The 26,956-nt window shown below is 37.9% G+C and overlaps 1 protein-coding gene and 1 long non-coding RNA gene across 3 annotated transcripts in view; one reads left to right on the forward strand and one right to left on the reverse strand.

The window, feature by feature from the left end:
* The window catches only part of LOC150050916 (uncharacterized), a 168,065-nt gene that overhangs the window by 44,973 nt on the left and 96,136 nt on the right, over positions 1-26,956 (forward strand). The window contains exon 3 of one of the 2 annotated variants that reach the window (XR_016538273.1): positions 25,814-25,912. The exons of the other annotated variant lie outside the window; for it this stretch is intronic. This is a non-coding gene — a long non-coding RNA (uncharacterized LOC150050916). Of the gene's footprint in view, positions 1-25,813; positions 25,913-26,956 lie in introns of those variants that run through there. 2 annotated transcript variants of the gene reach the window in all.
* Positions 6,712-26,290, reverse strand: LOC150050918 (myosin-4). Its single transcript, XM_090349536.1, has 38 exons — positions 26,087-26,290; positions 25,861-26,004; positions 25,386-25,542; positions 24,753-24,780; positions 24,540-24,654; positions 24,348-24,440; positions 24,143-24,206; positions 23,894-23,992; positions 23,668-23,771; positions 22,430-22,568; positions 21,795-21,913; positions 21,549-21,761; positions 20,851-21,021; positions 19,855-20,164; positions 19,057-19,130; positions 18,260-18,347; positions 18,038-18,155; positions 17,768-17,891; positions 17,537-17,673; positions 17,157-17,412; positions 15,929-16,171; positions 15,334-15,510; positions 15,003-15,148; positions 14,580-14,670; positions 14,105-14,494; positions 13,379-13,505; positions 12,904-13,022; positions 12,593-12,789; positions 11,395-11,578; positions 11,149-11,314; positions 10,923-11,047; positions 10,339-10,647; positions 9,619-9,822; positions 8,269-8,394; positions 8,010-8,180; positions 7,819-7,923; positions 7,613-7,708; positions 6,712-6,881 (listed from the first exon to the last, which is right to left on the reverse strand). The coding sequence occupies exons 1-38, from the start codon at positions 26,288-26,290 to the stop codon at positions 6,729-6,731; spliced, it is 5,886 nt and encodes a 1,961-aa protein (XP_090205662.1). The 3' UTR covers positions 6,712-6,728.

The following is a 26,956-nucleotide window of genomic DNA, read 5'->3' on the forward strand; positions in this document are numbered from 1 at the left end:
TCTTTAATCAAATAGTTTTTTTAATATGGGTTTGTTTAAAATTCTGTACACACAGTCTTGTACATATAATAGATAGACATTTATTTTTTATCTTAGTTTTTATATAGCATGCATTTCATTTCCTTGACTTGTTGTTTTAGCTAAGACCTCCAGTGCAGTTACACAGGGGTGGTGAAAGAGAACATTTTGCTGTAATCCTAAATTTAAGCCAGAAGTATTTATTATTTCATCACTAAATAAGATACGTCAGTTGTGTCTTTTTGTGTATATTTTTATTACCTCAAGAGAGTTTTCTCTTATTACCTGTTTTCTGACAGTTTCTCCTTTTACATTTTAAAACTCCTGTATTACTTTTGTATGTTGCCACTTGCTTTACTGCATTTGTTGAAATAATCACATAATATTATGTTTTATTTGGTGTGGTATTACTTTAGTTTTAAATTTTGAAAGTACTTTGCATTCTGGTGGTATTTCTCACTTGGTTATGATTTACTATTATTGTTGCTACTATTTATTTCATATATTATTAAATATTGTTTGATATGACTTGCTAGAATTTTTTAAGCAGTTTTGAATCTATCAGATTTTAAATTAAAATTTTCTGTATTTTTCCCATTCTTTACTTGGTTAATTTCTTTTTTTTTTTTTTGCCAGTCCTGGGCTTGGGCTCAGGGCTTGAGCCCTGTCCTTGGACTTGGCTAGCACTCTACCACTTGAGCCACAGCACCACTTCCGACTTTTTGCTATATATGTGGTACCGAGGAATTGAACTGGGTCATCATGCATGCTAGGCAAGCACTCTACCACTAGGCCAAACTCCCGGCCAACTTGGTTAATTTCTATTGTAATCTTTGCTACTTATTTCTTTTTGCTGTCTTTAAATACAAGTTTTTTCCTGCATCTTTTTAATGCAAATATTCATGTTTTGTTTTTTTCCAGTCCTGGGCCTTGAACTCGGGGCTTAAGCACTGTCCTTGGGCTTTCTCAAGGCTCTACCACTTTAGCCACAGCACCATTTCTTGTGTTTTTCTATATATGTGGTACTGAGGAATCGAACCTAGGTTTCGTGCATGCTAGACAAGCACTCTACCACTAGACCAAACTCCTGGCCCTTTCCTACATCTTAAAGTAGAAGTTCAAATTATTCATTTGAAATCTTTCTACTTTATTAACATATGCATCGATAACCAGAAATCTCCTTGCAACACTGTTTTATTTATATCCCATAATTTTGTATGTTGCACTTCTGTTTTCCTTCATCTCAAAATATTTTATTCTTTTGTTTTGATTTTTATTTCAAAGTATTGATTACTTAGGGGTATGCTGCTTCTACATATTTATGAACTCTAAATTTTTTACTAATATTTCAAATAAAATATACTTTGTATCATTTCTGACCTTTTAAAGATATAGAATTTTGAAACCCTCAGCCATTCTTGTTGAATTCTCTTTATTTCTATCAAGATTTTGCTTCAGAAGCTTTGATGCTCAGGAGCTAGGTGCAAATGATGTATAATGATGACTTTACTATTTTATCATCATAAATTGCCCCTCTTTATCTCGCAAAGTAGTTATTTTTTCTCATTTTTTTTTGGTGCTGCTCATAGGACTTGAACTCAGAGACAGTATTCCTGAGCTTTTGCTGGGAAGACTAGCATTCTACTACTTGTACCATAGCTCCCCTTCCAGCTTTTTAGTGGTTTTTTGCAGATAAGAGTTTCATGGACTTTCTAACCTGGGTTGGTTTTGAACTGTGCAACTCTTAGATCTCAGCCTCCTTAATAGCTTGGATTATAAGTGTGAGCCACCAGTGCACAGCAGTAGATATTTTTATGTCTATTGTTTTCTATGAGGAGAGCTGTTCCCAGCTTCTCCTAAGGATGCTATGGACTAGATGTATTTTTTTCCATTTGTTTACCTTCAGATTTATTTGTATCTTTAGCTTTGGCAGATGTCATATAGTTGGGTAATGTTCTTTTAAAATCAGACTTGACAATCTCTTTTAGTCAGAATATTTCATTTACCTTTAGTGTTATTATTTAGACAAAATTATATTCTAAATACCTCATGCTTACTTGTGTTGCTTTGTCTTCCTTTATTACTCTGAACTTTAAACTTGTGAGGCAAGTGCTCTATTTCCATATGAAATTTGAAATTGTCTTCACTTGCATATCATTGTAAAATGCAACAAGATAATTAACTACAATGATGTACAGAGATAGAGCACTGTGAGGATAACGTGTTGCCCACTCCACACACAAGTGCAAACTCAGGAACACTTTGACCAAATCTAGCATGGATTCTTGGCTGACTAGTAGCTTTTCCTACGTTCTTTACTTTACTTTGACGTCTGCCTCATACTTTCAAAAGCGACACCACCTACCAATATGAAATAAGGGAGATTATTTTGAACATTTACTTTGCTAAAAGCATTCAATAAGGTTTGACAAGAAGTAACCACATTTCTTCCAACATGATCATTTCTGTTTTCCATCACTCCCTGTGGAGCTATTGCAACAGTACAGATCTTTAAAGATGGTCTGGAAATTGTTCTTTGAAGGCATTACCAATACATTTGCTGTGCTTGTGTTAACACTTCAGGCTCTGTTTCTAATGGCAGCTTTAATAAGAACCTTCCCAAAGTAGATTCTAATTTTCACATGACTCCACGTACAGAGAGAATATGTTCGGGGAATTTCACTTGCCAGTCTTTAAGCAGAAATTGCAGAAGGATTTCACGTTTGGTGTCTCATGATAGATTCACATAGGTAGGAATGAGAAGTGCCTTGAAAAACTGATGTATCTATATGTGTCTGTTAGGTTCTGTTCCATATATTTTTCATAGACCATTCATCTGTTGCTTGATTGAAATACTATCCAGTTTCACTTCTGGAATATTTCATGGCAAGACTTGCAGGAAAAATTAGCATGTTGTTGGACCAGGTAACCACAAAAACACTTGTTAAGAGGAAATACATCACATTTTCATCCGGAAAACATTTCCTAATTCATATCTTGAAGACTCATTCTGACATTTTACTTACAAATTTGCCATCCCGGGAGACATGTGTGAAGGCTTTAGAACTTGATACAATATATAAACATTCTATTTGATCAAAGTGCTTTCTATTCAGGATTTCTGGAACTGTAGTAGAGTATCAGCTAGCCAGCAAATAAAGCAGCTCTAAGCTCATGTCCCTGACTCCTTTTTGTTCCAACCCAGCTTCCTCCTCTTCTGTGATGAACTTCAACAGGGTTTATGGATCCCTTTTCTGGTACCAACTGGTGCCAGGAGGATGATGTTCCAGGAAAGTGGAGAGCTTGGAGGCTGAGTACTAGATTTGGCACACTGAGGCCACTGAGCTCAGCCAGCTCAGCACAGCTAGGTAGCCCCAGGTTGTGTCTTCCTGCGTGATATGTTAAAAGGGTTGTTTTTAGATATATCTACAATGTGCATGGTACAGCTATAAGTTCTTATTAAACTTTTCCACTCCACAGATATTTCTTGAACCCTTCTTTATACTAGACAACGTCCATCTCATCTAGTATTCAACAATGAACCAAACAACTTCTCTGTCCATGTAGTGTTTATAATTTAGCAGAAGTTGGATAATACATTTATCCATAGCAAAGTAGTAATGAGTGTCAAGACAGAAATTAAGCAAATCAAAGAAGTAAGTATAGCTGAAGGCTATACTGAGGGCTATACAGGGCAGAGCATGGCCCAAATGGGTGCCTTTTGACACTGAGTAGTCATGATAGCCTTCATAATAAGGTGTGACTGCAGGCACTAAGGAGTAAACTACACAAATGTCAAGATGAAAGAAGAAATGTTTACCCTATTTGCATGAAATGATAAATTACCATATTTATAAGAGATGGATGTCAGCTGAGCCATTTATTTTAGGGTAGAGTAGAAATCAGTAAGGTGTTTTCCTTATAAGATGAAGAATTAGAGGTCTTGCCTGCCTAGCTCTATCAGATTATTAGTGTGTAAGATCCCGAAGTACACAGGCTTTAACAAACCACTTTGTATTTCATTTTCCAAAAGGATTGTTTCACAGGATTGTGAAAATTCAGTGATTGGCAGATTGCATATATACATTTTGCAAATTAAAGCATCTCCTAAGTGTAAGATATTACATTGTATCACTATCATTGACAGTGCTTAGAATCAAATACATTTAAGTTTAATTTTAGAGATTATTTAGTTCATCTCTAATATATGATGAAGAAACTGTGTACTGGAATAGCTAGTTAATTAGATAATTTCCAATACATGATAATATGTAATATTTAATAAAAATTTATAATATTTAGTTTTTTTCCAGATCTGATGTAGGTACTTTCTTTAGGAGGTCTTCTTAGTTAGCTAGCCATCAATTTATTGGGATATTAGTTGAAATAAATGTTTCAACCTAAGAAAATAAATAAAGTGAGCATTCTCTAGATTCCCCAAAATTGAGTCTCTAATGGTAGGAGTTGTAGAAATAAGACAGAAGGAAAAGAATGTTTTGGAGTGAAGGGAATCTTTAAGATTTTTCTTTCTCTGTATGTCCATTTTGTTACTTGAACTCTTTATGAATTCAATTAAGAAAGATCTATGCTACTTGCAAGTAGCAGTATGGAGAAATTTTCCTTGATTAGCCATTGTCTTTAGAACATTAAGGAAACTGATCTTATTACAGATTCTTTGGGAATCTTATTACTACCAAAATGTTTGATTGTTTAACAAAAACTTTAGGAAATGATCATCTTTTCCTAATTCCCTGTGTGTACATTGTACTGAAAAAGTCCTTTGCTTTTTAAAATTTCACAGTCTTCTTCCAGTGTCAGTTTTTTCCATCATAATGTGGATGGAATTGAATATAAGCCATCTTCATAGTTCTAATTCAGATTTGTTGAGATAGCCTCTACTTTTCTCCTTGTGTACTGTTTGTGTTTTCATGTATGGCATTGATAAGTCAGAAACATTTTCCAAATCTCAATGCTGCCTCATATCCATTAATAGAAAAGCAAAGGGTGTTAGTAGTCCTTGATTATGATGTATGGCTTTGTTCTAGTAAATAATGAACTAGGTCTATAAGCTACCTAGTTTGAGAGGAAGACAAGGAAGAATATTAACAATAACTATGCCTCTATGTGCTTTCTACTTGAGTCAGAGAACTAGAATAATTGACATATATGTAATAGAATCTACTCTCAATTTCCTACATAAGCAATTATTTAAATAATTTGAAGACAGAATAATAAAGCAGTTGCCCAGTACTTTTGAGGTCAATAGGTTAATTCTACAGAGCTTAATTAAAATCTAGTAATAAATTCTTGATCTAAGCAGGGTATTTCATTAGTGTTCATCATGACTTATATGAAATATTCTTCATAATTACTTTCTATGCCTTTTAAATTCAATTTACCCGAAGCAAGCTCTTCATTACTAATTAGGAGGCCCACACTGGAGAAAGAGATTTCTCATAGCAGTCTCCTCATTAAAAAGAAGAAACTGATATTCTACTATCTGATTTCTTTTGGATGTTTATGTAATGAGTCCAGATTTTAAGTTTCAAGAAAGTATTAAAAAATTCTACTGGCAATGGCTGTGATAAATTTCAGTCATATTCTTTTTGAAATTAAGAAATTTCCCTTCTGTTTCATTTTTGAAATCTGTAAGGTACTGAAAAGCCAGGCAGAATTGTCTGTAAAAGTAGAAGATGAAGAATTACCTGTAAATACTCTGTTCATTTTTCTTGAAAGGGGAAAAGTTTCAAGGAATAAGACTTCTTCCAAACTGAAAACGGAAGTCTGAATTCTATGACATTAATTTTTTCAGTGGTCTCTTGGCTCTTTCTTTATAGTAGTATGAGAACCTTGTGCTCACTCTGTCCTCTTGTTCAGTCTATCTCGAATGCCTCTAATTTGGACCATGTTTTCTAAGCAGTCTTCTATTTCAGTCTCTAGCCAGGAATTCCCACCCTATTCATTCCTCCCCTCCATCCCACTGCCAGAGTTGAGTCAACTCCTCTCCCCACAAAATTTGACCAGTTTGATAAACTAGTTTCTTCAGACTGTGTATGTGGCCATGTTCTTCACAGTCCTTAATTTCTTTATTTGGTCTCATCTGCTGTTCTATTGCTCATGAAGCCTATGTTTAAACTACTGCACTGTCTCCTACTGTTTGTCTTTCTAGAATGGCCATCTTCTTTTCTCAGACACCCAAGAATTGTCTTCTACTCAGTCCCTTACAGTGTTTTAGCATCTCTCGTTATATTGTCACATTGTTTTTTATTTCTATAAAAATACATGTACTCTACACATGTGTGCTGTACCCTATCTATTTGAACCACTGTCTCTCTAACTGTAATGAAGACAAGATGACTGTCATTTCCTTGGTGCCAGGTTTTGTACCAGATGCATTCTCAGTACTCAAAAATTGGACTGAAGAGAATTGATGGTACATTTACAACTCCTGCATTCCCTTCAGCACTTTCCCTGGCTTTCGATTAAAATTGGTCCACATTTATTTTCCTATCATCTCTGTTCACAGTAGGAGCTCAATTAATGGTGAATAAATGAATTAGTTCTAAAAGTAATATAGAGCTTATAATCAAGAGACAGATGCATTTTAAATTGCAAACTTCTCTGCAGATTTTATTCCTTCATACAGAAGACAGTGACAAAGAACTTCACATTTTGTACATTTCTTTGGCCACTTTCCACAGTAGAACGAATTACTCTTCACTGATGACTTTGGTATGAACCTCTCGGCTCTTCACCCGCAGCTTGTTGACCTGCGACTCAGCGATGTCAGCCCGCTCCTCTGCTTCTTCCAGCTCGTGCTGGATCTTGCGGAACTTGGCGAGGTTGACATTGGATTGTTCCTCCTGAGAATAAAATTGTGTTTTAGTGAAAAGAAAACTAGACACTTTCAAATTGAAACTGACTGTTTTTGAAAGGTGCTACAGGATTTGACCCATAATATGAAAGCAAAAGGTTCTGCCATTTGGTAAACTGCCATTTGGAAGTTGAGTAACCCACAACCCCCCTTTGTAAATGGCTGTGCTTACAGTAGCCCCATCTTCCATTCCATTTCTTGGCCTCCTATAAGACCATGGAAATTGAAGGAGCATGAAATTGATTTTTTTCTGTAATAAACTTTAAAAATAGGTCTATATGACTACTGGTGTGTGGGCACAAAGAATTTTTTAGGAAATTTTCAGAATTAACGGGATGAGAAAAAAAAGTAGGTTGAAAAAAAAAGGTCTAGAAATGGGTTTATCTTGAAGTTGAATATGGCTTAGAATAAATCAGACCTCCTTTGCATAGGTCTCTGAGTTCTGGGAGTTTAGAGTAGGAAGGGTTTTGTGTTAAGCACTTGTCTGTTAGCATGTCTGGACAGTTGCTTTCAAAGTTCTTAGAAATGAACTAGAATCTCTTGTTTAGTAATTTGTAAGAATTTTTTTCTTATTGCTAATAAATACCTGCTTTCCTTCTTGCTATTTTATTATCAATTTTGTGTTAAATGGCTTAAAGAAAGCCCCTTAAATTGTAGCAACTTCAAGGTCCCACAAAGCTGGATATTCCTAAATCTTTCTCTTGTGGTGGAGATACTCACAGCCTCTTCAGCTTGTCTCTTGTAAGCTTTGACTTTGGTTTGTAATTTGTCCACCAAGTCCTGCAGCCTGAGAACATTTTTGCGGTCCTCCTCAGTCTGAAAGAGGCAGCAAACCGATAGTGCCATTATTAGAAAATGTCTTACTGTTTTCATTTTCTCCAAAGTGTAGGCTTAGCAAATGTAAAAATGTAAAAAGATGTAGTTACCTGGTACGTGAGTTCCTTCACTCTCCTCTCATGTTTGCGAAGGCCCTTGACAGCCTCAATATTGCGCTTCTGTTCATTTTCAACCTCATTTTCAAGCTCCCTCACCTAGGAGAGAACAAAAATATTTGCTAGTTCAGCCATAACTTGTCGCACAAGTAGGCTGGAAATGGAATGTATGTCTGGACACCCACCCTGGCCTCCAGTTTCTGGATCTGCTTCTTGCCACCCTTCAGTGCCAGCTGCTCAGCCTCGTCTAGACGGTGCTGCAGGTCCTTCACCGTCTGCTCCATGTTCTTCTTCATCCGCTCCAGATGAGCGCTGGTGTCCTGCTCCTTCTTCAGCTCCTCAGCCATCATAGCAGCCTAGTGAGCAGTAAGACAGAAAAAGTCAATAGCCGAGAGTGCATAGCAGGATTCAAGTTCACCTCCCAGCCTGCTGCCCTCTGCTCACATCGGTGATGGCCTTCTTGGCCTTCTCCTCTGCGTTGCGGGCTTCCTGCACAATGTCCTCCATCTCTCCCTGGATCTGGGAGATGTCAGTCTCCAGCTTCTTCTTGGTGTTGATCAGGCTGGTGTTCTGTTGCAAATTAACAAAAAAGAGGGAAATGACAATTATAATCATTCACGCTGTTTGAATAGCAGGTATAAATTGTCAATCATAAGACATGTTGAGACTGAAAAACAAATCAGAACTTAATTCTAAGTTTATGTATTTTTTACTGAATGTATCTGTAAAACTTTAAATCATTCTAGGTGAAATTTAATTTCTAATGGCAAACATTCAGTTATCAGTGAATATTTATAAAAATAAAGCAAAATCCCCCATTCTTAAAGTGCTATACTATATACTGCCAAACAGTGTACAAAATGGATTATTAATTTTGACAATTCATTCCTAGTAATTGGATATGTATTTTAAGTGGTACAAAACCCAACCTGTAATTCATGTGTTATGGAAAGTCAAGAATAGTTTATGTATTTAATCTATTCTAGATAGTCATAATTAGTAAGAAAAGTGTTATGCATTAATTTGTTTTAAAAGTTATTTCTGGTATGTGATTTTAACATTGTTATAATGGCTGTTAACTATCAAAGTAAACAATAATGTTTATGATGAAATGGAAAGTACAAACTAGCATTAGAGATAAAAGTAATTATACTCTCATAAACTAGAGATAACCATTTGTAACACTTTGTTTATCCTTATGGATGTTTTATGCTTTTTTAACTAAAAGATAATACGTCTTTAAAAAAAAGAAACAAGTTCTCTCTTTGTAGCTTGAGGTGGTCTTGAACTCATTATGTAGTTCAGACTGGCTTTGAACTCTTGATCCTTCTTCCTTGCACTGGGATTAACTACATTTGGTGTCTATCAGCTATTTCAAGAACACAGCATCAGTTATTTAACACATCAACTGTAAACAAGTGCTAACTAGTGCTCTTGATGACCTCCATGATTCAAACCCAATATCTTGTAAGATTGGCCTCATGTGCATGTGATGCATATATATATATATATATTTATATATAAAATCTATTGGCTTATTGTTTTCTGCTTTGTGTCTTTGAAGTATAGAGTTGCAAAACAGAGGATTTCAGGTGGTTTTCTGTAGTTCACTATACAAGTTTGAAACTCAGTTATTTGTACCTGTTATTATGCCAGCCTATATACTTGTAAACCATAAGCCTCAGTACATCACTCTGTACATTTGCCACGACTCCAGGAGTGGATCCCTGTCAACATTACTCACTCTTGTAAACAAGCTTATCCTTACAACTAACTTCCAGTCATGAATGTCACCTGAGTGTGCAGAAGTTGCACGCGCTCACTGGCATCCAGAAGCTCTTGCTCTGCTATTCTCCTGCTCCTCTCTGTCTGTTCCAGTGATGCTCTGAGCTCTTCAATCTCAGCTTGCGTCAGGTTAGCTCTGCGCTCAACCATTGCCAGTTGTTCTTTAAGGTCATCTTGGCCTCTGATGGCATCATCCAGATGGAGCTGGGTGTCCTATGCAAAGAAAGAAAAGGACTCATTCATGTTCCAATTATAGTAGATTCAAATATAAGGTCATGTATATATGTTTGTGTTAATAACTCAGTATGATTACATAAGACATTAGTACTTTTAATGACCAATTCTTGAAGATCTAGTACTTCACTTCAAAGAACATGTTTTATTTAGACCGTGAATCATAAAAAAGTTACAGCTAAAGCTATAACATTTTAGATGAAGAAATCACCTAGTCCAGTGATGTTATTTTCCGTATTTGAAAAGAGAAGTCTATATTAATGCAGTAACTTTTACTTAAACTCTTTTAATATTCTGTCTCTCTCTTCCATTTACCACTTTTCCTACTATGGAAATAACATAGTAACTTCCTTTGCAACTATGCACATAAAAATCTTAACTGACTCCCATGTTACTTGGATGATTCATAGTCTGTCGTCTTCCCACAATATTAAATTTTAAGTTCTACCATAGTACCTAGACTATATCACACCATGTGTTTTTATGATAATGTACCTTTAATATTCCTTGTGTGTTCCTGTAGTTCCTCAGGGCCTCTGCAGCCTGGCGGTTGGCATGGTTGAGCTGGATTTCCATTTCATTGAGGTCGCCCTCCATCTTCTTCTTGATCCTGAGGGCATCATTTCTGCTCCTGATCTCAGCATCCAGCGTGCTCTGCATGGACTCCACCACTCTGATGTGGTTTCTCTTCAGCTGGTCAATTTCCTCATCTTTTTCAGCAATCTTACGGTCGATCTCAGATTTCACCTGATTTAACTCAAGTTGGATGCGAAGAATTTTGCCTTCTTCATGCTCCAGAGATGCCTTAATAAGAGGAAAATTTAAGTTACCTAAAAATATTTTATCTCACATTAGAATTATTTTATCCCATATTAGAATGATTTCTCCAAGAAGTCATTTATAAAATCCACAGGCTTTCTTATATCTTAGTTTAATTTATTTGGTCTCTATTCAGAAGGTATAATGCCTCATTTCTCATTGATTATCTGCATTATTCTCTAGACTTGCAACAGGGTAGGCCTCAGTTCCATTTTTTTTTATTTGTCTGTAATATATAGGCAAGCAAATGAAACATGTACCTCTGCTTCCTCAAGAGCAGCCTGTAGCTCACTCTTTTCTTGATCAATTTGTTTCTTTACTTTCTCCAGTTCATGAATATGCTTTCCACCCTCTGCAATCTGCTCCGTTAAGTCAGAAATCTCCTCTGTTGTTCAATAATAAATTAGTAAAGTTCAATTTAGAATGAAAAATGAAAAGATCTCTCCTGACCATTGTTTTGAAATTAGAATGACTATAAACACTTACGCTGTAAGTTCTTATTTTCTCTCTTTAGTGTTTCAAGTTGATCCAAGGATTCTTCATATGCATTCTTCACCTTGAACAGCTCAGTACTGAGAGAACGGGACTCCTTCTGGGAGGCCTCAAGTTCAGCCTGAGTTTCTTCATACTTCTGTTTCCATTCTGACAGAACCTGGAAGTACATCATTAATTAGATTCTGGTATCAAAAATGGCATCAGTTTCCCCTTAGGGAGACAGTCCTTGTGGGCCACCTTGTCAAAGTTCCTTTGTTTCTTATCCAGAGCAGCGCAGGCTGCATTAGCTCGTTCCACATCAATCATGAGGTCCTCCACTTCATTCTGGAGCCGCTGCTTCGTCTTCTCCAGGGAAGCACATTTTGAATTCACAGCTTCTACGTGTTCCTCAGCATCCTGCAGACGCTGGGCCAGCTTCTTCCTGAAAAGTTGGTTAATGTGAATGATCAGGAATCGAATCAAAAGTTACTGCAATAAACACTATGGCCTGTTAAATAAGAAAGTGTATTTCCTCCATTAAAAAAAAATCTACTTCTTAGCACTTTATCTCTGCTAGAATTGTTTACCCCAGTGAGTTTTAATTTCTATTTGTCTTAGGTTCTGTCAGAGAGAATATGAAAGACTAAGCATGGAAGGCATTTCGTCAAGGAATGGTAGCATTGCATAAAATCCTCAGCAATTTCTAGCACTATCCTTTTTACTGTATGGAGGAAATTGTGGTCCACAGGGGGCATATCTGAGGTCATATAGTTAATCAGTATTTATTCCATCAATACATTTCCCAATGAACCCTTGATATCCTGTTATTGCCACTGTACCAGTCCAACTTTTACCAGTCTACACTCATATCTAGAGGGCTGTCTCTGCAAATTCTGGCCAGACACACAAATTCCATTTAATTTTTAACAACCTCTGAGATCAATAAAACTTAGGAGCACTTCCTTCACAATGTCTGTCCTCCTATATATAATTTTTTCTATAAAATGTATGTGTAATTTATGAATAAGTTCATTCATATTGGTTGTGTGATGATAGTCTTCATCTGAACCTTCAACCCTCTAGCTAAGGAAAAACATTATTATTATTATTATTATATTCATAATTATGTGCTCAATAATCTCTCCATTTTGCCTTCTATGAAAGGAAAATAAATTTATAAAATTAAAGCTAATAACTAATAATCCACTGGGTTTTTTTGGTAGAAAGAAGTGCAAGCTGCTTCTGTGTCATGAAGGGAAGACTGTGGTCTTATGCTGCTGACCTCCAGCAGGCATACAATGGGATGTAACAAGGAGAATATTGTGGGATCAATCACCCTACAATAAAGTAGGCTGGAATTTTTGGCCTATTTCCGTGCTTGGAATAGTCCCATCTATTTTCCCATCACTGAGTTCTGCTTTCATTTCTTGCTGCACCCATCACTGAAAGTCCATACTTGGCCTCCTCCAGCTCCTCTGTGCGCTGAATGGCATCTGTCTCGTATTTGGTCCTCCACTGGGCAACCTCACTGTTAGCCTTGGACATGGCCCTCTGCAGCTCAGCCTTGGCTTCCTGCTCTTCTTCATATTGTTCTCTTAGTAGGTCACAGTCATGGCGGGCTGACTGTAGAGCATGGGCCAGGGCATTCTTGGCCTAGGTCAACCAAAAAGTGTGTAAAATAAGCTTATATTGCAGTCACTGATAGTCTGTATGTGAAGCTCACTACTCCACACAGGTGATTGCAATTATCAAGAAGAAAGTGCTCACCTTTGTCTCCTCTTCCAGCTGCCTCTTTAACTCCTCAATCTGTTGTGTAAATGCTTGCTTGCCTCGGGATAGCTGAGAAACCAAAGCATCTTTCTCATCTATCTGTCTTGAAAACTCACCTTTGGAAGACCAAACAGGAATGATTTAGTTCTGCTGCCTGGATGAAGAGTAGTGTGGAATGCCATCTGACCTTCCCCTCCCCTTATTAGGAAGAGAGTAACTCAAGAGTATCACAGACGGGGTTATTTCTTGCTTCCTTTAAAGCATATATGGACTTTCTTTGATAATGCTGAGGCAAGAAAAAAATCTCTGGAGCCCAAGGACTTTAAATTTGGCCTCCAATTACAGCTTGTTGTTTTTAAACTATTTCAACGTTTTTCTTTAAATATGTGACTAAGAAATAATAGATTAGATGGGGTGTACCTAGCTGAGGAATGGTTTGTCTTTCGTGAGCCAGGGAGGCTCACTGACTGACCTGATTCTGTGTGTAAGCGGGCCTTCTGGGCTGACAACTCATTGATTAAGCGTTGCTGCTCCTCTTCCTTCGTTTTTACTTCACTAAGCTGGTCCTCCAGGGTGCGGCACAATTTCTCAAGGTTGCCCTGTAGTAGGAAGTACAAAACAGGGAAGGATGACACATTTCTACTTGCAACCGCTTGTGACAAGAGGCAGAATTTCATTTACTTTGCTGTCAAAGCCTTATACAGCATACTGTATAGGAAGGACTGGGGAACATGTGGCTGAATGAATGAACATGTGATTGGCAAAACTGGATTATGTTCTTTTAGAAGACATGAACATCAATTTTATTCTACATCATCATGGAGGATGGTTTTTAGGTAAACTTAACTTTCGTTTTTTACAGTTGCTTGGCTTTTGCTTTCTCACAGCTGGTGCTCCACCAGTTGAGCTATGCCTCCAACTCTGCTTTTTATCTTGGGAAAGGAGTTTGGACATTTTTGCCTGAGCTCCCTTCCAATTGTGATCCTCTGGGTCTCAATCTCCTGAGAAGCTAGGAAAAATCCTAGGCATGAGCCAATGGCACCTGGACTTATTATATTTTCTCATAGCAATAGCAAAAGCTTTAGATCACATGTAATGTTTATACAATTCGAGTAGGTAGATTCATATATAAGCTCAGCTATTTTGTACTGTTACATGTAAAGAAAAGTGAGGGGGTGGGAGGGTGAATTAAAAAGACCTTGGCTTTGGAGACGGTCTCCATGTTTCCAGTAAGGTCATCGATCTCCATCTTCAGCTCGCTCTTCTCCTTCTCCAGCTTCTGCTTGACCCTCTGCAGGTTGTCTATCTGCTCCCCGAGCTCAGCCACGCTGTCTGCATGCTTCTTCCGAAGAGCAGCTGCCGTAGCTTCATGCTGCAGCGTGGCCTCCTCCAGGTCCCGGCGCATTTTCTGGAACTCAGCCTCCCGCTTCTTGTTCATCTCAATCTGGGCAGAAGTGGCTCCACCAGCTTCTTCCAGCCTCTCGCTGATCTCCTCCAGTTCCCTGGAAAGGTCAGAGCGCTGCTTCTCTGCTTTAGCTCTGGAGGCCCGCTCTGCCTCGATTTCTTCCTCCAGCTCCTCAATGCGGGCCTGAACGTGAAAGTCAACATTAATGTGAATTCATGACAGGCTTTTCCCCCTGTCATATCTAGTGAAATTAAAGGTTATGCCTTGCCTGCAACTCCTTGATCTTCTTCTGCAGTTGCATCCCCAGGGCTTGTTCATCTTCAATCTTGCTTTGCAGATTGCTCATTTCAAACTCTTTCCTAGTAAAAGAGCATATGAGCTCACAGTCAACTCTCATCTAGTCTTATCTATTTATAATAAAACTTCTTTATATTGCTGGTGTTGAGGAAGAGTGCAAGCTTTCATAAGTCAATAATGTGCCATTTTCATTAATTAGTTTCTGATAGTCATTTTCCCCACATGTCATAAAGAAATATTTTGGAGACCTAATATTACTACTACTACTATTATCTTTAAGTAGTTGTACAAAGGGGTTTTAATTCAACAAATTAGTTGTTTCAAGATCTTTTTAATATTTTACCTTCAATGATACATATGATTAAGATTATAGCTGGAGTATAATCACACTTACTTCTTGAGTTTCTCATCAAGTTGCTGTTTGTCATTCTCTATATCCATTGTGGATTCTTGGGCCAGTTTGAGGTCACCCTCCAGTTTCCTCTTCGCTCTCTCTAAGTCCATTCGGAGTTTCTTTTCTTGTTCCAGAGATCCTTCAAGCTAAATTATAATGTATTCCATTTACCTTGTTATGCAGTGAAATCCTCTAGCTAGATACTCAAGATATAATTATTGCAAACAATAAATAGGAAGAAGACTTTAAAAGTCTTATAAGTATCAATGATGATGTCTTGTCATGGTTGCTAATTTTATTCATCTTAAGGGGAAGACTTTTTCACACTTACATCATCCACTTGCTGTTCTAGCTTGGTTTTAGCTTTGGTCAGGGTGTTGACTTTGTCCTCCTCTACCTGGAGGTCGTCCAGGGTCTGCTGGTGGGCCTCTTGAAGGGCCTTCTTCTCCTTAGTCAGCTTAGCAATATTTTCATCCAGGCCTGCCATCTCTTCTGTGAGGTTTTTCACCTTTTTAGTTTGAACAGAGAAGCAGAATGCTAATGGCAACATGTCATCTTTTCCCTTTTGTGAGACAATGTTTTTTCCTGAAGACAAAGCTGGCCTCAAATTTGTGGTCCTTCTCACACAGCCTCCCAGGCATCCAGATTAAAGGTATGTACCAACATTCCTAGCTGAAAGCCTGTCTCTTAATGAAAACTAGAACTTCACAGTGTCAGTCTCATATGGAATATTGAAGCCAGAAGCTAAACTAGGCATGCATGACTGGATAGAGTCTGAGATACAGGTGAAGGAAAATTGGCGCGGGTGGCAAAGACTAAAGGATGATGTGATTATGTTTTTTTTTTAATATCCAGTAATCTTAAGGATTAAGCTTTATTAGTAAGTTAATGCTTGTCAGTACTCTAAAATGAATCATAAGTTATACCTTGTTCTCTGTGGCATGCTTCTCCTTTTCAACCTTGGCCAGTGTCAGCTCAAGATCATCGATGTCTTTCTTCAGTTCTGAACACTCATCCTCCAGCTTCCTCTTCTTGGCGGTCAGCTCAGCATTGATCTCTTCCTCATCCTCAGCTCTCTCAGTCAGCTCTTTGATTTTGGCCTCCAGCTGGATTTTGGTTTTGATCAGCTGATCACACCTCTCCTCTGCATCAGCCAAGCCATCTGCTTCCTGAAGGGAGAAAACTCAACATTTTCACTTGTCTGAGCTGTATCTGCAAACTTTCAGTAACTTACAAAGTCGAAAGAAGGGAGTGAGGGAGTATGAGAGAAGTATTTTATTTCTGTGCATGAAAGTAAAGTAGCAAAACCTGTTAAAATTGTTTATAGAGGCAAAATAATAAGAGGGGTTAAATTTGACCAAAGTACTTTATATGTGCATATGAAAAGTAGCCTCTTTGTACAGTTAATATGCACTAATAAATATAAAATAAATAAAATGTTATTAAAGTAAACTTATTAAAAGGTAAAAATGTCAGTAATTACCAGTTAGTCAACAATTACATTTTCAATATTTATAAATGAAACATAGAAAAGTTTAAAATTTTTTGTCTACTTAATAAGTCAAGTAACAATTTCCTCAGATATATATGTATGGAGCATGAAATTAGGAACATTTACAACTTACTAACTCCTGTTACTTAGGGAAAATTCACTTATTCCAGCAATTTTTTCTCACATTCAAGGGGATGAAAAAGCTTTTTCTGTATCCTAGTAAAAAAACAATGCAACTTCTATTTTATACACACAAAAAAACAAGAACAAGAGAATAATCAAGAGTAAACAAGAGAATAAGAAAAGAATAATAAGAGAGTGGTCCATAAAGGGAGGAAAATGTCTAGAGCTATGTTTATGACTATTCCCTGGTTACCAAGCTATGTTGTGAATGTGAATATGAATGTACTCAGTGCGTGAATGAGCATGTGAACACGTGCAGTTTATGAATGTACCTATAAACACATACAGCCTATATGTGGGTTTGCATCTTTTGCTTCTTTAGTTCTGAACCTTAATAGATTTGAAGGCAAATCAGTTACCATAGATGCCCAGGGTAAATAATTTATTTTCCAAATATTAAATTAAGAAATGCTTGTATCCACTTAAATGATGAACTAGATGATAAATTATTGTTCAGTTATGTAATATATAATACTTACAGATTGAACCTGGAGTTGCAGGTCATTTTTCTCTTGCATCAGTGCTACCATCTTTTCTTCGAGTTCTTTCCTTTTGGCCTCTGACTTAGCCAGTTCCTCCTTGGCCTTCTCAAATTCTTCCTTCATGTTGGCCATCTCCTTCTCAGTCTCTGCACTCTTTAGAAGGGGTTTGATCTTGAAATACAGCTTCATCCAGGGCCAGTGCTTTACATTCATGAAGGCACGGACATTGTACTGGATGCAGAAGATGGATTCTCTGTAGAAAAAGAAAAACGTTGCAAAGAGAGAAGAATGAAGTGATCATCACAACAAAATTCAGCGACTGCACTGAATTCCCTTATGTAAGTGTGGCAAAGAAAGCCTTTTGTTGTGTCCCTCACCTCCTTTCCATCATCTTCCTGAACTCTACCCTCATCAGGTACCCTCTGCAGATGGCTTGAGTGCGTGTGATGAGTTGAGCCAGCTTATCATCTCGCATCTCCTCTAGAGTTCCCAACAGGCCAGCTTTAAAGAAAACCTTGCCAGAGAACAAGGTAAATATGTTATTTCCATTCAGGAGAAACCCCCCAAACAATGAAATTATGACTTGTAGAAGTTCGGTCTGGTGGTACCTTGGTATGACCAAATTTGTACTGGGTGTGGTCAATGTCAATAGACCCTAGAAGCTTCTCAGAAGCCTTCTTGCTGTCAATGAACTGACCCTCTGGGATAGCACTGGCATTGAGAACTTTGTATCTGTCCAAATGAAAATAATATAAAAATGTGGGGTTTTTTTCTTTTTCATTAAAACAATGAACACTTAGTAGCTGTCACTGGAAAGATGGATAAGTACTATTAAAAATACCTTTTAATGTAAAACTGAGAAAATATGAGACACAAACCTCTGCTTGAAGTCTGCATAAAGGATCCTGCTTGGGAATCCCTTCCTACAGATTCGGATGCCTTCCAGAACGCCGTTACACCGCAACTGGTGCAGGACCAGCTCGTGCTCCATGGCACCTAAGAAAAGGGAATGTTTTCTAAATAAGAGTCTAAAAAAGAAGGCATGCTGGAAATTCTTTGGGGATGTGGGAAATTCTTTGGGGATGTTAGAAATGTCTTACCGGGAGTTTTAGTTTCATTGGGAATGAGGCAGCGTACAAAGTGGGGGTGAGTGCTCCTCAAGTTGGTCATCAGCTTATTTAAATTCTCCTATAAAACCACATGAAAATGCTTAAAATAATCTGTAAGTGTATCTCTACATGGAAACCCTTCTCAATGCTCTGTAACTGTTTTGCCCCTTGCCACATTCTATATAGCTATCTAAAGTGCCAAACCAAACCAACAGAAAACCCAGTGATGGCAAAGAGAAATTCTACAGATGGAGTGTAGGTAGGTCACTTCTGACTACACAAAACTAGTCACTTTCAGTGTGTAGCTCAGAAAAGTCATATATTGAGACATTTTTCAGATGGTATCGATATAAGTAAATAATGTGAATGCTTTAAAAGTGGGTTGATTTATGAAAAAATGGTGATACTGAATCACTATGTAACCTAGTATGGCATCCACCTTACTATATATCTTAGGTTAGCCTCAAACTTGCAATCTTCCTATCTTAACATCTTTGGTGCTTGGATTATAAGTATGTGCCACCACACTCAACTTCATTTGAAATTTAAGACCAAGCTTCAAACACTTTGGATTCAGGGAGATGGATCCCTTATTATTAAAAAGTTTAATGTAAAAAGATACACAGTATGTTTTTTATTTGTTTTATTTTTCCCTCATGTAAACATATATGCTTTTCAGATTTTACTACATCAATATATTTTCACTTTTACTTTGGATATGTAAAAGAAGAACTGATATGAAGTTTTAATATTTTAAAATAAAATTATAATTTTAGAATATACTGTACCCTGAAAAGAGCTGACACTGTTTGGAAAGAAGAACCCTTCTTCTTGCCACCTTTCTTTCCACCACCACCACCCTCTGGAAAATAAGAGAAATTTAAAAATTACATGTAATAGCCTTTGCAATAGTACCTATAGATAGACATTAGGATCCCAAAATTCTCTTTGGAATTTAAACTTGTGTTCATTGACATTCTTCTTCCCATATCTTCCCTCATTTAGTTGAAGATGAAGACAATGTAATCATTGGCTCACAGGATAGACAAAGAAAAAATTGTAATTTAAAAGGGAATGTCAGTTTTCTGAAGGATGTGCCCACCAGTGCACATCTGCCTCTCCATGAACAGGTGAGCCCTTGCTTACCTGCAGGCAAGTCCTAATTTCTCTTTGCCTGGACTTCTGTATTGTTAATTGACCATCTAGGCTTAGAGCACTGAAGAGAACAAAACTTCAATTCCCCAAGTTCTGGGGTCCTGCAAAGGATTTCCATATCTCCAACTTAGCTAGATCCTTGAAGGAGGCAGTATTGTTAAAGTGGAAAAAAGGAGTTATGCGATCTTAAGCCAGTCACATTGTCTTATTCTCTTATTCTTACTGATGAAATGAGACTCTGGACTAAAGATTGGCCTGTACAATCTCTACTCTGATACTGATAGCCAGAAGACTGTGTACTTCAGTTATGGGACATACTTCCTTTCATTAGACTCATAAAGGGCATATTTTCATAGAATTAAACTTGTCTCTGGCAAATAGTACATTTCTATTTTGTGATCTTAGAACATATTAATAACAATTGAAATTACCTGCTTCAGCAGCTTGTCCTCCAGAAAAGAGGAAAGCCAGTGTCTTTAATCCAGACTTCTGGTATAGTCCCACCACAGTCTCGTTTAGGGGGTCTTTGTTCTTGTCCAGCCAGCCAATAATGTTGTAGTCTACAGTGCCAGCGTAGTGCACCAGTGAGAAGTGAGCCTCAGCCTTGCCTTTGGCAGGTTTGGGCTTCTGGAAGTTGTTGGACTTGCCCAAGTGCTGTTCATAGAGCTTGTTCTTGAAGGAAGTGTCTGTTGCCTTGGGGAACATGCACTCCTCTTCTAGGATGGAGAAGATGCCCATAGGCTAAGAATAGATTTAAAAAGGAATAGTATTTGTGAGTCTTTAGAAAAGTACCCTCCAGGGGCTGGGAAGCATGGTCTAGTGGTAGGGGCTTGCCTAGAATTTACAAAGCCCTGGGTTTGATTCCTCCATACCACACACACAGAAAAAGCTGGAAGTGGTGCTGTGGCTCAATTGGTAGATAGAATGCTAGTCTTGAGAAAACCCAAGGACAGTGCCCAGGCTCTGAGTTCAAGCCCCAGGAGTGGCAAAAAAAGGAGAAAATTATATGCCAGTGATTTGTGTAATTGGCAGAAAACTGAGAAGGATATATTAAATAGATATGATCCTGCTTTGTTACCTCTACTACCAAAATGTAGGATGGTCATTATGCATCAAGGACGTAAGAGAAATATGTTTTTAGAAAGGACTCAGATCAAATAGTCTATCTTTACCATCTAGAAAACATTATGTTTAGTGCATAAAATAAATGTCTGAAAGTATCATCTTCAAATGCTTTCAAACAACTGGCATCAATCAAAATTTATCCATGTCTGCTTAGTTTTTGGAGGTCTCGGGATATGAATTCATTGGTTTGCTCTTGTGAGGCAAGCACTCTCCTACTTTATTTCCGAATTGGGCTGGAATTAAGCATAAGAAGACCACTGATTGTTTTTGCCTGTTTTGAAGGCTTAAAAAGTCAGATGAACCTTCTCAATAAGCTCGATGCAGGCAGCCAGGTCCATCCCGAAGTCGATAAACTCCCACTCGATGCCTTCCTTCTTGTACTCTTCCTGCTCCAGCACAAACATGTGGTGGTTGAAAAACTGTTGCAGTTTCTCGTTGGTGAAGTTGATGCACAGCTGTTCTAGGGTGTTGAACTATAGGAAGGAATAAATATAAGGATATTGGTCATGATTAACAATCTAGAATGGTTAGTAATGTTTCCTTCTGAATTTAAGGCATTTTTGTTTATTAGATTACAAACTTCCCAGCTTGTTTCTTAAATAATGATACAATTCTAACTTAAGAATTTACTCCTGAAATATTTTCCCAGTAACTGCATGAAATTATGCACGATAGGCAAAATGTTGTTATATGAGAATTTTCCATAGTTCTTCAAGAGTAACCTCAGCAAGTATTTGTGTGATTACTTCATTGGATCCAAGATAGATTATAGCATTCTCACTCTTTATGGACCATCATTTGAGAGTTCTAGAATACAATTTTCTATTTTCCTGCTTATATCCTTTTACTTGAATTCATATCTTACCAAAGACTTTTCAGCAGGAGTTAGTTTGTACCTTTTGTAGGTACATTTTATGAAGATAATTTTGAATTCCCTAACCAGATCCATCAAGTGGCTAGTGAGTTTTATTTACCAGTTTTCTGTCCATTTACTACTCACATCAAAGATCTCAAAGCCGGCGATGTCCAAGACCCCAATGAAGTACTGCCTGGGCTGCTTGGTGTCCAGCTGCTGGTTGATACGGGTGACCATCCACAGGAACATCTTCTCATACATGGCTTTGGCCAGGGCCCCCACTGAGTTGTACACCTTCAGGAAGAGTGTGTGATGGTCTAGCTTTTGATTTGACCTTGGTGAAGTTTCCCATGGGATCTGGGAGAATCAGGGGTTTAATATTATGTTTACCTGCTGCACAGTTTGGCCTTTGGTGACGTACTCATTGCCGACCTTGACCCTGGGGTAGCAGAGAGCTTTGAGCAGGTCAGCAGAGTTCAAACTTGTCAAATAGGCAGCTTTGTCAGCAACTGTATGAGGAAAGCGAGAATGGTAAAACCAACTGTGACTTATGCAGTTTAAAATGTGACAGGTGATGACCAAAGGGAATATTTTACTGTGACAACAATATGTGCAAATGTTGTGAGTTCTGGTCATTTGTTTATATTGTCTCAGAATCCTTGCCTCAGTTCACACTGATTTTAGTCATTCTTCTAAAGAGAAATCGGAGCTACAGGAATCCATCCTCTGTATAATGTTTCTAATACAGTGAAAATAGACCACAGATGAAAATAATTTGAGAAACCCTTTCCTCGTAATGACAAATTAAGGTGTCTGAATTTCTTGACTCCATTTAAAAAATACTTTAATCAAGGAACAAGTAATAGCTTCAAAAGTCAATGAAGGATGGAATGGACAGAAATCACAAATATCCCCAAGCAGACTTAATTTTGTAAAACATCTAACGGTGTGTCATTTTCTCCCCTTGAGACTTTTTGTCTTTGTGATATATCAGATAGAGGAAATGTAAGGCATCAACAGTATACCTTCAGTGCCATCTGGCTCAGCTTGCTCTTCCCTTTGCTTTTGCTTGAATTTCATGTTCCCATAATGCATCACGGCCCCCGTGAGCTTGTAAATAGCCACCTTCTCATCAGCACTGAAACCCAGGATGTCCACAGCACTCTGTCGAAAAGAATTGAGCTTGTTCATTTCCCAACTAGCACTTTGGCCAACTTGTACAAGGGAAACCAGAGGTCTGTATCTCCCCTTTTCTCTCACCATGCTCTGTCTTTATATCTGAGACTAATACTTTGCTAACTTCAAGAGACACTCATTTCCTTTGCCTCTTTGATAAACATCAGTATTAAATGGCATGTATCAGTCTTCCCTCTTAGTTATATGGACAGAAATAATGTCATGTTACTTTTAATTTTCACTCTCATTCAAATAGGTCTCAAAGTCATGACTATTGGTGCCAGGACCAGGGCTTTCCCCACCTCTTTCAGTCTGCCATGGCTGCTTAGGCATGTGATTCTTATGGACATTAACAACTTCTTGAAAGAGAAATATCAATCCTATGTGTGGGTGTTACAATATTAAAGTTAAAAATATTATAGTCAAGAATAATTACAGAGTATCCAAAAATTTAAAAGTATATATTTTGTATAAAAAGAAAATAAGCCCCAAAATAATAATCTTTAAAGAAAAGTGGAAAAGGAAAAAACTTATAGTTTCAAAAAATACTCTTTTGGTGGTGACATAAGCCTAATTAATATAGAAGCTCAGAGTTCCCAAAAGACTTATTCTTGAAGTAGACAATCCATGTTTTATAATGCCGCATATGGACAAGAGAACAATATTGTGAACTACTGAACGTTCATTCAGAGCAGTTTGTGTTTGCTTCTGACTATAAGAAACTACTAGTATTTCAAACTCTTTTGTTTAAAAAAATGTAATAATAGTATTTTTCCTAGATTCTTGGGAGTAGGGTGTGACATGAAGTAGAAAGGAAGCAGCAATATTGAAGTACAAATGTTAACCCCAAAAGAAAAATAAGATAAAAAATATAAAGAACTAACTATGTGGAGAATGTCTAAGACAAATATTTATCGCAGATGTTCAAAGTTTTTAAACAGGTATGTTGGAAGACACTAAAATAGCTTCTACCAAAGCTAAGAAAGCCTGAAAGGTATTACCGTGCCAATGTGTCTCACTTTGATAGGGAAGAGGGTTTTGCCTGGAAAATGATTTTACTTCTCTTTGCTTTGAATCTATTACTTACATCTGTGGCCATCAGCTCCTCTTGGTCATCAATGCTGGGCACTGTAATTTCACCTTGACTGACATAGGCGAAGTCATATGGGTTGGTGGTGATCAGAAGCATTTCTGAACACATGGAAAATCACAGAAGATAGCTAGAGTTAGTTTGGTCATCAAAACCTTTCAGATAGACAGCATAGACAGGCTATTATTCTTCCTTAGTAGAAATATATCAGGACAGTTCTTACCAATGAGCTCTGGTTTCTTATTGGACATGATTTGATAAAATATGTGATAGCTTCTTTCAGCCTTTAGCTGGAAAGTGACCCGGGACTTCTCTAGCAGATCTGGAAAGTCAGATCAAACTCATTTAAAAGAAAAGGCCACAGGTGAAAACTGAAGCCTTGAAAACTTCACACAACATAACAAAAACCAAGATTTCACTGTACGTACACCTGCAGAAAAATATGTCTACTCACTGATATTTATTAACTTACATGTTTCAATATCTGCAGAAGCCAGCTTGCCCGTAGCACCAAAATGGATCCTGATGAATTTACCCTTGAAAAGACAAAAGAAGACTATTGAAAGGCAGAAACTATTTCTTTAGCTATTGGACCAAGTAAATGAAAAAGGCATACACAGTGCTATACAGAACAGCCAGTGCAGTTCTCACATGAAAAGGTAGATCAAGAGACTTACAAAGCGAGAGGAGTTGTCATTTCTCACGGTCTTGGCATTGCCAAAGGCCTCCAACAGGGGGTTGGCGCTGATGATTTGATCTTCCAGTGTCCCCTGCAAAGGCAAGAACAGTCCTCACACCTGGTGCTCAAGAGTGTCTTGCCTGAGACCCCCTAATAGAGCTTGGATTCTGAACATGGCCATGAGACCCACCTGCATTTTCCCAGAAGATGCTTCCTCCTTCTTCTTCTCACCAGTGACTGCAATTGTTGCAAAGTACTGGATGACACGTTTCGTGTTCACAGTCTTCCCTGCACCAGATTCTCCACTGTGGAGACCAAATAGAAATAAAAATCAAATTGTAAGGCAGCACTTACCACTACAATGATCAAAACTCAAAAGGAGAAAGGCATATCCTCTACGTACGTAATCAAGATTGACTGGTTCTCACGATCTATGAAAGACAAAACAAAACAAAACAAAAATAAGAATTCTTTCTACACAGAATGGTAGTTATATGTTTAAAAATTGTCTTTTAAAGTACCTCAATAATAAAAATAGCTATACAGCTTGGTCATTTAACTTTTACCAGAGTCTTTAAAATAAAGAGTGAAAGATGTGTGCTAATAAATTTTTTCCATCTTCTTATTTCTGTGATTAGGAATATGGAATGTACTATTTTTCCATTTTACCCATAAGAATCATCAATTGATAGCACATGAATTAACAGTTTTAGGATCCACTCAGTTAAAATTCTGTCATGTGATTAATATCCAATACCTAGTTTCCTACAATATTTGTGATAACTTGTCCCTGAGATTTCAAAGAAGGAATGATGTAGTAACTAAAATAAAAAGAGTTGATGAGTCAATTCAAGTCATTTTACCCTGGAATTTGGATTTTAACGTAGAAGTTTAAGAAAAATTCTCTGTATTTTTGGAACTTCCTCATTTTAGTCTAAACTTATTTCCCTGCCTTTGTCATTGCTATGGTCATATTTGATTTATTCTAATGATCGCCAGTTTACAAATATTTTACAATGCCTAGAGAAACTCTTACCAGTCAGCATGAACTGATAGGCGTTGTCAGAGATGGAGAAGATGTGGGGCGGGGCCTCCTGACGCTTTTTGCCTCTGTAGGCAGCCACCACCTCAGGGTTGTACACCGGCAGCCACTTGTAGGGGTTGACAGTGACACAGAAGAGGCCAGAGTAGGTCTGTGGGAAAGGACAGGGTTTCTCAGCCCTCATCTTATTATTATACCCTGGAAATACTACTTAAAGAGCAAGGGGCTAGTGGTTTCATCCATTCCTTGCCTCTGTCCCCTGCTGCTATACAAAATGTTTGTCTTCCAACTAATTCAATTAAATAGTTTTCCACATGTGCATGTCCAAGCACATTAGGATTCACACTACCACTTAAATGACTGACCTCAAAAGAATGTTGCAACGGCAAAACCTGAAAATTAAGCCTTTTCTTTTGTTCCAGTGAGCAGAAGAAGCACACGGAGTTGGTGAACTCTAGGGGGCACTCACGTAGATCATCCAGGCTGCATAGCGCTCTTTGAGGTTATACAGCACAGCTGGCTCGTGCAGGTGAGTCATCATGGCCATGTCCTCGATCTTGTCGTATTTGGGAGGGTTCATGGAGAAGACTTGGTCTTCCTTCACTGTGACAGTCTATTAGGAAAGGAAGCATTCGCTAGGTATCAACTGAAGAATAGAAGAAAGACCTCCTCCAGCCCCCATCTGTCTTACTCACAGCTCCAGCTTCCGTCTTGGCTGTCACTTTCCCTCCTTCTCTGCTTTGCACGGTTGCTTTCACATAGGACTCCTTCGGGTCCACCACAAAGACGGATGACTTGGCATCAAAAGGCTTATTCTGAGCTTCAATTCGCTCCTTTTCAGACTTTCGGAGGTAAGGAGCAGCCTCCCCAAAAACGGCCATCTCAGAGTCAGAGCTCATGGCTGCAGGCTATGAGTGGTAGCTCAGGGCTAGGTGTACCTACCAAGAAGAAACAGAGCCAGATGACAAACTGCGGTTGGATGGGTGGGCTGTCTTGGTGATCTCACTGGGACAGGCTCATTGCCAAGCTAGCTTCCTCTTCTCCTCTGCCCTTAGAGATCACTCTTGTGTACACTGTCTCTATGCTGAGAGGTGTACCTATGGACCTTAAAGCCACTTGTGTTCTAGTTTAAGTTTTGTGACGTTTTAAGCCTCTATTTCTTCCTCTATGTGTCACTCTTAGTTGAGAACTATAAAGAGATTTATATTCAACTAGCAACATTTATTGTGCTTGGGGGGATGTTTAGAATCTTTGCTTTGCTGCTGATATTTTCTCTTTTCATTTTCCCAACCCCTCGTGTTTTATTAAACAATGTAGTGATACTAGGAAATGAAAAATAATTGTTTTCAATGACTTTGCAGTCTAAAGGAATTTACTTTAAAACCTGGAATATATAGGCATATTTTCTTCCTGCCCCAAATGACTAAACTCGAATGTAGAAATTACTAAGTTTGGATGTAAGAAGACACATGTGTTCTTTCAGAACATAAATCTAGGTTGAACACATCCAATAAACTCAAGTAAGCTCCTGTTAACTGACAGGTATTAAGTGAGCAAAAGGAAAA

Source organism: Megascapheus bottae, chromosome 17 (assembly GCF_031878675.1).
Source record: "Megascapheus bottae isolate mThoBot1 chromosome 17, mThoBot2.hap1, whole genome shotgun sequence".
In the NCBI taxonomy this organism is placed as follows: Eukaryota; Metazoa; Chordata; class Mammalia; order Rodentia; family Geomyidae; genus Megascapheus; species Megascapheus bottae.

Bases quoted from the DNA above. Each gene is read 5' to 3' on its own strand.
- LOC150050918 (XM_090349536.1), bottom strand. From the start codon at position 26,290: ATGAGCTCTGACTCTGAGATGGCCGTTTTTGGGGAGGCTGCTCCTTAC. The intron at 26,005-26,086 runs GTGAGTAAGACA...CTTTCCTAATAG, and splicing joins CCAAGACGGAAGCTGGAGCT to ACTGTCACAGTGAAGGAAGA. The intron at 7,924-8,009 runs GTGGGTGTCCAG...GTTCTCTCCTAG, and splicing joins TCCAGAAACTGGAGGCCAGG to GTGAGGGAGCTTGAAAATGA.